Source organism: Dryobates pubescens, chromosome 2 (genome assembly GCF_014839835.1).
Source record: "Dryobates pubescens isolate bDryPub1 chromosome 2, bDryPub1.pri, whole genome shotgun sequence".
Lineage (NCBI taxonomy): Eukaryota > Metazoa > Chordata > Aves > Piciformes > Picidae > Dryobates > Dryobates pubescens.
Window position 1 is genome coordinate 50,689,752 of NC_071613.1, and position 10,901 is coordinate 50,700,652.

Consider the following 10,901-nt stretch of genomic DNA (forward strand, 5'->3'; position numbering starts at 1 on the left):
GCAGAGGCTTCAGGTGGCCAGGTTAACTTCCAGGAGGTGATTTAATAAGTGTGGGCAGAGAAGTGAGGAGAAAGAGAATTCAATTTCCCTCAGGCACACCGGGGCAGGCTCCGTGTTCCACCCAGGCCACCTAATGATGTTTTTTCAAACACAATTGGAGGAATTTTAAATGCAATCTAAATGCCTTGTGTGAGTCACTCCTCTCCTGACCCAGCAGAACATGCTGCTGTTTACCAGGCAGTGCTGCTGGGGCAGGCTTTCTTGGGCTTCTCAGAAACCTCAGAGCTCCCCTCTGAGACAAACCTCAGGTGAAAACAACCTGTTCCCAGCACTGCTATCGTCAGTGAAGGTTGCTAAGCCAGTAGAGTCTGAACTGGCTTCTGTCGGGTCTCTTGCAAGCATTAAGGAGGTGGTGAGACTCCCACCTGCAGTGCTGGGGCCAGCTCTGAAGTCCTCAGCACAAGAGAGATGTGGACCTGTTTGAGTGGGGCCAGGGGAAGCCATAGCAGCAATGGGAGGGCTGGAAGCCCTCTGCTATGAGGCCAAGGCTGGGAGAGTTGGGCTTGTTCAGCCTGGAGGAGAGAAGGCTGTAGGAAGACCTTCTGATGCCTTTTCTGGGCATGAAGTGGCCAGTCTGAAAGCTGGGGAGGACTTCTGAGCAGGGCTTGTTGTGCCAGGACAAGGGGTGATGGTTTGAGCTAAAAGAGGGAGATTCAGACTTGAGGAGAAGGGAGAAATGTTTGATGCTGAGGTTGGTGAGACCCTGGTCCAGGTTGCCCAGAGAGGTGGGAGATGCTCCATGCCTGGAACCATTGCAGGTCAGGTTGTTTGGGGCTCTGAGCAACCTGCTCTGGTTTCACATGTCCCTGCTTTCTGCAGGGTGGGGTTGGACTAGATGAGCTTTAGAGGTCCCTTCCCACCCAAACCCATCTGTGATTCCATGAGTCTGTACATGCTTGCTTTCAGTCTGGAAGTGCTGAATGAGCCTGGACACTCAAGCTTCAGAAAAGCCAAATAAATGATGCTCTTCCAGCAGCAGTGAGAACATGCCTTGGTAGCTGCAAGATGACAACAGGAGATGTTCACAGCTGTGGTTGGAAACAGGATGTGGGTGACAGGCAAGCTCTGCGGGGACGCTGCGATGGGAGCCGAGATCGAGGTGCCTCAGCCTGCTGAGGGCAGGAAGGAGCTCACAGGCAAGCCAAGCAGCTCAGAGAACAAGATGAGCAAGAAAGCTCTTCTGAAGTGGCTTTTGTCCTCACAGGGAGCCATCTGGGAGGGTGCTGAGAGGTGGGGGAGGAGGAGGGTGGGCATGTGGGCTACGTTGCACGGTGATGCTGTGGGTCATGGGGTTGGGGCTGTGGACCTTCAGTGGAGGAGGTGTTCTCACTGACCATGGGGTGGCTGAAGGGTTTGCTTCACTTCCTAACAGCCAAGGGATGACCTTTCCTCTTCTCATCCCAGCTGGAGTTCACATCAGAAAGAAGTGCAGCTGCTCTGAAGAATGCAATTCTTTTTTAAACCCAGCGCTTTAGTGAATCTGCTGAGTGCTACTGAGCCTCACCTCCTAAGGGCTCCTCACCACTGAACAGGGGCTTCTCCATGCCCAGATTTAGGCAACCCCTTCCTGAACTCAAAACCCTGCATCAAATGGAGATGTTCTGGTGGCCTTCTTCTGGTGGTCTTTCAGTGCTTAAAGGGGCTGATGAGAAAGCTGGGGACAGACTTCTTAGCAGGGCCTGTTGTGACAGGACAAGGGGTGATGGTTTGAGCTAAAAGAGGGAGATTCAGACTGGAGAGAAGGGAGAAATGTTTGACTCTGAGGGTAGTGAGACCCTGTCCCAGGTTGCCCAGAGAGATGGGGGATGCCCCATCCCTGCAACCATCCCAGGTCAGGTTGTCTGGGGCTCTGAGCAACCTGCTCTGGTTGCAGATGTCCCTGCTGACTGCAGGGGGGTTGGACTAGATGAGCTTTGGAGGTCCATTCCCACCCAAACCAGTCTGGGATTTGATGATCCTACAAAACACTAGAGGAGCTCCTGCATTCCTCTCTTGGGCCTGTGCTCCTGCATGTCCTGGCTCTTGCTCCATCTCAGCTGTGCTCAGAGCAGGTCAGGTGGATCCATGACACCAGCAGCTGCATCTCTGCTCACTTTGGGGGGTGGCTGCCTTCCTGTGGGCAGTTCTGCTTTCCTACCCTGTGTTTCCTTTCTCATGCAGCTGCTTTAGAAGGTTCCAAATGTAGCAGCTGGTTGCACCCAGCACTGAGCAGATCACAAGCCACAGATGTTGCAGGTCACTGACTTCATGCTGCCCCTGCCAGGTAAAAGAGAAGCACATGTGATCCAAAGCCAAGAACTGGCTGCTGTGCTCCCAGCACAGACCAGCTGCAGAGGACAGGGTTGTGCCACCCACAGATAAGGAAACTAAAGCAACCTCACTGTGGGCACCAGGTCTGCCCCAGGAAGCACCACTGCAGTGCAGAGCTGGTGGCCTGAGACAGAGTGTGGCAGTGCCACCACACTGCCCTTGGCAGTGCCAGGCTGCACAGATGAGAAGAGGTTGTCTAACCAACAGATGGCACCAGCAAAGGCAGGCAGGGTCCTGTCACCACAGCAGGAGCTTTTGTGGCTCCTGGGCCAGCAGGGCTCCCCCTTGGGCATGATGCCATGGTTTCAGCTCTGGGTTGCTTCAGTTTTGAAGCCTGGCCAGGAGTTTGCCCCACACTCAAGCCCCAGGCTTGATGCTGGCTGCAACAAAAGGGGTGCAAGACTCTCACCACTATCCCATGCCAGGTACCCAGCCTCTCACCATCACCCTGTGCTGGGCACACAGCTTCTCCTCCTGAGGGCACCTACATGTTGCCCATTCACTTTCAGGCCTCACCATCCATTTTGCTTGGACAAATATTTCCAGCTGCCTGGAGGTGTTCAAGGTCAGTTTGGATGAGGTCTTGAGCAACCTGGTTGAGTGGAAGGTGTCCCTGCTGATGGCAGCAGGGTTGGAACTGGATGATCCTTGAGGTGCCTTCTGACACAACCCACTCTAGGATTCCCTCATCTGCATGACAATGATGAGGAGGTGTTTGTTTAGAGATGCAAACTCACCGAGGAACAAAACCAGTGGAAGGGCTTTGGATCCATTTCTAATCCAGCTCTGAACTCAACAAGAGGCTTTCCAAGCCCTAAAGCCCAAAGATGCCAGAACTGTTGCATTATGTGAGCACACAAAGTCACTCAGGGCAGGAGATTACCCCCTTACATAAACCTGGCCCTGGGAACCAGGGGTGAGGTGAGTTCAGCCAGGTCAGAAGAACCCCAGTGCTCCTTGTGTGCTCCCCTCTGGCTCCTGCTTGCTGGAAATCCCACTGATCACAGGCTCACAGGATGTTAGGGGTTGGAAGGGACCTCTGGAGATCATTGAGTCCAGCCCCCCTGCCAGAGCAGGAGCATAGAATCCAGCACAGGTCACACAGGAACACATCCAGATGGGGCTGGAAAGGCTCCACAGAAGGAGACTCCACAACCCCTCTGGGCAGCCTGTTCCAGTGCTCTGTGACCCTCCCAGTGAAGAAGTTCCTCCTCATGTTGAGGTGGAACCTCCTGTGCTGGAGTTTCTATCCATTGCCCCTTGTCCTATCCCAGGGAGCAGCTGAGCAGAGCCTGTCCCCTCCCTCCTGACCCCCAGCCCTCAGATATTGATAAACATTGATTAAATCCCCTCTCAACCTTCTCTTCTCCAGACTGAACAGCCCCCAGGGCTCTCAGCCTCTCCTCACAGGGCAGTGCTCCAGTCCCTTCATCATCCTCATAGCCTCTGTTGGACTCTCTCCAGCAGATGCCTGTCCCTAAGTGTTGGTCTCATCTCCTGCCCCTTTGATACTCCTTTAGAGAGACTTTCTGCTGCTTCTGCAGAAGAGGATTGTGTGGAAGAAGCAGCACCACACTGACCTGCCTGGGCTGCCAGCAGGCATCCTACAAGAAAGCTGGGGAGGGACTTTTTAGAGTGTCAGGGGGAACAAAACTAGAAATGGGTAGATTGAGATTGGATGTTAGGAAGAAGTTGTTCCCCACGAGGGTGGTGAGAGCCTGGCACAGGTTGCCCAGGGAGGTGGTGGAAGCCTCATGCCTGGAGGTGTTTGCAGCCAGGCTGGATGTGGCTGTGAGCAACCTGCTGTAGTGTGAGGTGTCCCTGGCCATGGCAGGGGGGTTGGAAGTGAATGATCCTTGAGATCCCTTCCGGCCCTAACAATTCTATGATCCTGTGATCCTGTCACCTGCCTGGCTTGGCCTTGACAGCCTGGCAGCTTGGTTCCCATCTTACCACAAAACATCACTTTGGCTGTGCTTTTGGGTTTCATCTTCTCTCCCTGGAAGCCAAGCCCTGAAGATGGGCTTCACATAGCAGGGGACTTAGTGGTGGGGAATGGAGTTAAATCCAGTCAGTGGCCCCTCACAAGTGGTGTTCCTCAGGGCTCAGCACCAGGGCCAGTTCTCTTTGGTATCTTTCTCAGTGATCTGGGTGAGGGGATTGAGTTCACCCTCAGAATGTTTGTGGAACACAAGTTGGATGGTAGTGTTGATCTGCTGGAGGGGTAGGAGGTCCTACAGAGGGACCTGGAATGGCTGGATCAATGGGCCAAGGCCAATGGTATGAAGGTCAACAAGGCCAAGTGCTGGGTCCTCCACTTGGGACACAACAACTCCATGAACATTCCAGGCCTGGGGCAGAGTGGCTGGAAAGCACCTGGTAGAAAAGGAAGTATTGGTTGACAGCAGCTGAAGATGAGCCAGGATGTGCCCAGGTGGCCAAGAAGGCCACCAGCATCCTGGCCTAAATCAGCAGTGGTGCGGCCAGCAGTAGGGCAGGATTTGTCTCCCTGGACAGAGCACTGCTGAGGCCACACCTGGAGTACTGGGTTCAGTGTTGGGTCCCTCATTCCAAGAAGGACACTGAGGAGCTGGAGTGCATCCAGAGAAGGGTAACAAAGCTGGTTGGGGTCTGGAGAACAGGGCTGGTGAGGAGCAGATGAGGGAACTGAGGCTGTCAAGCCTGGAGAAGAGGAGACTGAAGGGAAACCTCATTGCTCTCTGCAACTCCCTGAAAGGAGGCTGGAACCAGGTCGGGGTTGGTCTCCTCTCCCAAGGAACAAGTGACAGGACAAGAGGAAATGGCCTCTGGTTGCACCAGGGGAAGTTTAGGTTGGACATGAGGAACAATTTCTTCCTTAAAAGGGTTGTCCAGGCCTGGGCCAGGCTGGCCAGGGCAGTGGTGGAGTCCCCATCCCTGGAGGGGTTTCAAAGCTGTGGTGCTGAGGGCCATGGTTTAGTGGTGAGCTGGCAGTGCTGGGCTCATGGTTGGACTGAACGATCTTGAAGATCTCTCCCAATCCAAACTATTCCACGATTCTATGACAGGGCAGGAGGCAGCCAGGCTGAGGCTGTGGCAGAGGAGCTTGTCCCTGTGCTGTGTGCAGGCCATGTGCCCTCCCCAGGCAGCTGGCTTGTCCCTGAGAGGTGCAGAATGTGGGCATTGTGTGGGCACGGCAGGGCCAGGTTTAGGGGCACACAAACCCACGGGGAATGTTAAGAGGGTTTAGGTGGCCGCTGCACAGGGGACGGCGGTCACCCCCCGGGAATTAGGGGTCAGAACAATGGTGGTCCCTGTGAGCCGGCGGGGACACAAAGGGCCATTGTGCCCCGAGCACAAGATCGCTGTTTGTTCGCGGGGGCGGAGGGGCCGAGGGAGCCGCGCTCGGTGCCAGCGCCGAGCCGCCTGCCTCAGATTGTTTGTTGATGGGCATCAAAAGGCTGCATTTAATTATGCAACGGGAGCAGGCTCGGCAGGGCCAGGTGCTGATTGGTCTCCCCATGGCCAGAGCCCGCTGGCCACCCCTCGGCACAGCTGATGGTGCCACCGCGCAGAGGGGACGCGTCCTGACCGTCCGCCCGGGGGAACGAGCCCCGGGGAGAAGGGGCGAGGACCGGCGCTCCCCACCCCGGGGTGCAGGAGCGGGGCCCCCGGAGGTGCTTGGCCCCGGCGGGTGGGCACGGCAGGGCGCTCAAGTATGACGGAAGAAGTGCAGGTGGAATCCACCATGCCTGAGTGCAACGGGAGCGTAGCCCCGGAGAAGGGCCCGCGGCAGGGAACGGAGGTCATCGACGAGAGAGCGAAGCCTGCGGGGACAGCTCCCTGCCTGAACACCGACACCAGCCTCAACACGGACGCCAGCCCCAGCACCGACGCCAGCCCCAGCACCGACACCAGCCCCAGCACCGACGCCAGCCCCAACACCGACACCAGCCTGCACACTCCACCTGCCGGAGAAAACCAGCAGGAGAAGAGAAACTCTTTGGCACCGGACGCAGTGCATGTGGATGGAGAGGAGCAATGCAAAGGTAGGTGCAAGGCTGCCTTTCTTCAAAGAGAGAAAAATAAATCCTTCCCCAAAAGGGAAATGGCCTCAAATCGCTCCAGGGAAGCAGTTTAGGTTGGAGGAACAATTTCCTCCCCGAAAGTGTTGGCCAGGCCTGGCCCAGGCTGCCCAGGGCAGTGGTGGAGTCCTCAGCCCTGGAAGAGTTTCAGAGCCATGGAGATGTGGTGCTGATGGCCATGGATTAGTGGTGACCTTGCAGTGCTGGGTTAAGGGTTGGATCTTAAAGGTCTCTTCCAACTGAAAGGATTCTATGATTCCATGACTCTGAGTGTTTGGAAAGAAAAGCTCTTGTGTTGTGTACAGCCAGGATGGACTCTGTGTATGAGACAAGGTCCCAGCCCACGGTGGCTGTGAAAGTAACTCAGAGTTAGGGACAAATCTGATCTCCTAGCTGCCCAGGGCAGGATGAAATGAGCCATTTCTTCATCTGCCCTGGATCTGCTGCCAGTCTGCCACCATTCACTCTGGTTTCCTTCCCTGAGTGCTCCACCAGCCCATGCCTTCTGCTTTGTGTCTCCTGCAGAGAAGCAAGAGGACTGTGGTGGGACGTTACAACAGGGACCAGCTGACTCCCAGGACATGGAGCTGGCAGGCCAGGAGCCAGAGGAAGGTAAGATGGAAAATGCTGTGGGATGTAAGGTTCTCCTGCAATGGGCAGCCTCCAAAGGCAGTGATACACAGAGGTCATGATGGGTTTGAATTCAGTCAGCCCCTGGTCTTCTAGAGAGCAGTGCCTCACAGATTGCACCAGGTTGGAAGGAACCCTCAAAGGTCACCTTGTCCAACCCCCCTGCAGGCAGCAGGGACATCTCTGACTAGACCAAGCTGCCCAGGGCCACATCAAGTCTGATCTTGAATGTCTCCAACCTGTTCCAGTGTTCACCAGCCTCATTGGGAAGAATTTCCCTCCTTACATCCAAATTTCCTCCTTATGTCCATCTGTAGAGCTGCCTTAGCAAATGTGGCTGGTGTCTTTCTTCCTGAGGTTTGCATGTATCTCCATGACCATGGGCTACTGAAACACCATGGAGCCTTCAGCCAGGAGGTCTCCAACAGCCTTGTGAGGTTGGCAGATGCTTTATCTTCTGCTCCATGCTGGGGAGCTCAGAGGACAGCCTAGGGAGGCTGTCAGTCAGAAATGTTCAGCCTCAACCCTTTCTCCTGTCTGACTCACCAAGTGTCTAAACCCCGCTGGCACCCAAGCATCTAGCAGAAAGTTGCTCTCCTAAACATCTACTCCTGGGTTTCTCTGCTCAATCCTAGGTGAAAATGGTAGAAATCAGCTGGAGCCCAGGCTGGACCTCACAGCTGCCTCTGTGTTGAGCAGCTCATTAAAGCCTGGTGACTCTATAGACAGAGATGGACACATTTAAACACCCTGTGCAAAGTGCATCCCCTGCTCAAAACGTATCTTCTCCTCCCAAAGTATCTGCTCCTCGAGGCTGCTCCTCAGGGAGGACTTTATTGAGCACCATCAAAGGAGGAATGCTGCATCTCTCTGTGGGTGGCATTGCTGCCCTGCCCTTCCACATTTCCTACCCATGGGCTCTTGCCCAGCTGGTTGATTTTGGAGGCCACAGAATGAGGGGAAGCTTGGCTGTGGGGCTGCTGCTGCTGCTGTTCTCCTCGCCACTGACCTGTGGGCTGGGTCCCTTTTGCCACTTCCACACCCACTGGCAGCAGTAAGTTGGCATTTTCTGTGTGTCACCTGGCACATCAGTATGACACCCCTCCTCAGGGAAGAGCAGGCTGGCAACCTGGAGGAGCTGTGGCAGCCCTGGCAAAAGCCAGCACCATGGAATGAAGCTCTAAGAGGCGTTCAGGCTGTGCCCTGCACGCAGAGACTTTGCTTTGCCCAGGAAAAGGGAAAAATAATACCTGAACCTTTGCCAGGGTCAAAATAGCATTTGAGAGCAGCTGCCCAGGCTGTGAGGAGGTGGAGCTCCATGGATGGAGCTGTGCTTGCTTTATGAGTGCACAACAGAACCCTGCACAGCTCCCCTCCCCCCGGGCCCAGCCATAAGCACTGCAGCTCCCAGTTGCAGGCAGCTCTTTAGTACCCGAACTAATTTGCTCTAATTAATGCTCGGGACCCCACAGGCAAAGCCTTGAATAGGCCATTTGTTGAGATGTTTAATGTGGGACAAACAGGCCAGGCAGGAGGTGGTCACCACAGCCTGGTGGGCCACCTCTGAAGGAGGAATGTGGCTCAAAGGTCCTGCCACAGGGCCAGCACAGTCCCGTGGTGGGGTCTGCCCCACGGGGAGGGACTGCAGCTCCTGAATGGGGAGTTCAGCTCCATGAGCCCGAGCTGAGAGCTTTGGGAACAGTGTCTGGAAGGCACCCCAGCAGAGTCCTGCAGAAGGGTGTTTGCCAGCCATGGATCCAAGGGCAGGAGCAGATCTGCAGGGTGGCAGTGCCTGTGGTCCTGGGGTGTAGGTGGGGATGCTGAGCTGCTTGCCCCTCCTCAAGGCTGGGCTGTGGGTGCATCTGCATCACCTCTCCTTTTACAGGAGGGATGTGGGGAGGGCTGTCTGGGGAGAGTGGTGCAAAAGAGATGGGCAGGTGGCCTTAAGCAGTGAGTTTGGGGAAGCACAAAGCCTTCCTAGAGCACACCTGAGCATCTGTGGTGGCAGGTATCTACCCTGGAGACGTGGGCACTGCTCACCAGGCAGCTTCAAAGCATGCAGCTTTGGTGGCAGGAGGTGGTAAGTCTCCAAGCCTAATGCCACAGGGTGTAGGGCAGGGGCGTGGAGGTGGTGCTGAGCCTGTCCTCACCCTCATGCCTTCTGTCTGCTGCAGGGCTCGGCAGTGAGGAGACCTCTGTGAGCAGCGGGGAGCTGGGGCTGGCCGCCACCCCCGACAGGGAGGCGGTGGAGACCCCCACGGCCAGCGCTGATGGGAGAGGGAACACAACGGAGGAGGAAGCAGAGGAGGAGGAGGAGGAAGAGGACACAGAAGAGGACGAAGTTCAGGTGATCGACATCAAGAAGGAGAACAGCGAGGTGTCCCACCTACAACCGCCAGGCAGCGGCAAGGAGGCATCTCCCCCGAGCACCCCTGGCTGCAACCCCTCCCAGGCGGAGAAAGGCAGGGAGCAGCCCAGCCTGGGGAAGAAGAACGACATCTCCAGGCACAGCTACTCCAGGTACAACACAATCTCCTACCGCAGGATCCGGAAAGGAAACACCAAGCAGCGCATCGACGAGTTCGAGTCCATGATGCACTTGTGAACTGAGGTGGGGCACGGCCGGCCCAGCTGGGCGGGCTCTTGGCTTTGGCTCGCTCGGTTTGTGTGTGCCCCCACCCCAGAGGTGTCTCCTCGCACCACACCAGGGTCACTGCTTCTCTCCTTTTTGTACATGCTTTGGTGACCCCCCCGTGAGCGTGTGACCGCCGTGGGGGCGGGCAGGGCTGGCCGCGGCGCCACGCAATAAATAATCCCTTTGCTAAATCCATCCCCTCGGATCCAAGGGTCCTCCTCTTCTTTTCTCTCCAGCTTCTGGCTATTAGGGATGATTGGCTTGCTGCAGGAGTGGCCAGGCACTGGACCAGGCTGCCCAGGGAGGTGGTGGAGTCACCATCCCTGGAGGTGTTCAAGGAGCGTATGGATCATAGATCATAGAATCAATAGGGTTGGAAAAGACCTCAGAGATCATCAAGTCCAAGCTGTCACCCAACACCTCATGACTACTAAACCATGGCACCAAGTGCCACATCCAATCCCCTCTTCAACACCTCCAGGGATGGTGACTCCACCACCTCCCTGGCCAGCACATTCCAATGGCCAGCAACTCTCTCTGTGAAGAACTTTCTCCTCACCTCCAGCCTAAACCTCCCCTGGCACAGCTTGAGACTGTGTCCTCTTGTTCTGGTACTGGGTGCCTGGGAGAAGAGACCAACCCCCACCTGGCTACAGCCAGGGAGTTGTAGACAGCAATGAGGTCTCCCCTGAGCCTCCTCTTCTCCAGGCTAAGCAACCCCAGCTCCCTCAGCCTCTCCTCACAGGGCTGTGCTCAAGGCCTCTCCCCAGCCTCATTGCCCTTCTCTGGACACATTCAAGTGTCCTTCTTAAACTGAGGGGCCCAGAACTGGGCACAGGACTCAAGGTGTGGCCTAACCAGTGCTGAGTCCAGGGCCAGAATGACCTCCCTGCTCCTGCTGGCCACACTGTTCCTGATGCAGGCCAGGATGCCCTTGGCCTTCTTGGCCACCTGGGCACACTGCTGGCTCATGTTCAGCCTACTATTGACCAGTACCCCCAGGTCCCTTTCTGCCTGGCTGTTCTCCAGCCACTCTGACCCCAGCCTGTAGCACTGCATGGGGTTGTTGTGGCCAAAGTGCAGCACCCAGCACTTGGACTTGTTGAATGCCATCCTGTTGGACTCTGCCCATCTGTCCAGCCTGGCAAGGTCCCTCTGCAGAGCTCTCCTACCCTCTGACAGTAATGGTCATGATGGTTGGG

At 56.1% G+C, this 10,901-nt stretch overlaps 1 protein-coding gene across 1 annotated transcript; it reads left to right on the forward strand.

Annotated features, from left to right (window-relative positions):
• Positions 1-5,420: 5,420 nt before the first annotated feature.
• On the forward strand, positions 5,421-9,852 carry ERMN (ermin). The gene is made up of 4 exons (XM_054173563.1): positions 5,421-6,398; positions 6,740-6,792; positions 6,960-7,046; positions 9,178-9,852. The coding sequence occupies exons 1-4, from the start codon at positions 6,068-6,070 to the stop codon at positions 9,667-9,669; spliced, it is 963 nt and encodes a 320-aa protein (XP_054029538.1). The 5' UTR covers positions 5,421-6,067; the 3' UTR covers positions 9,670-9,852.
• Positions 9,853-10,901: the final 1,049 nt, after the last annotated feature.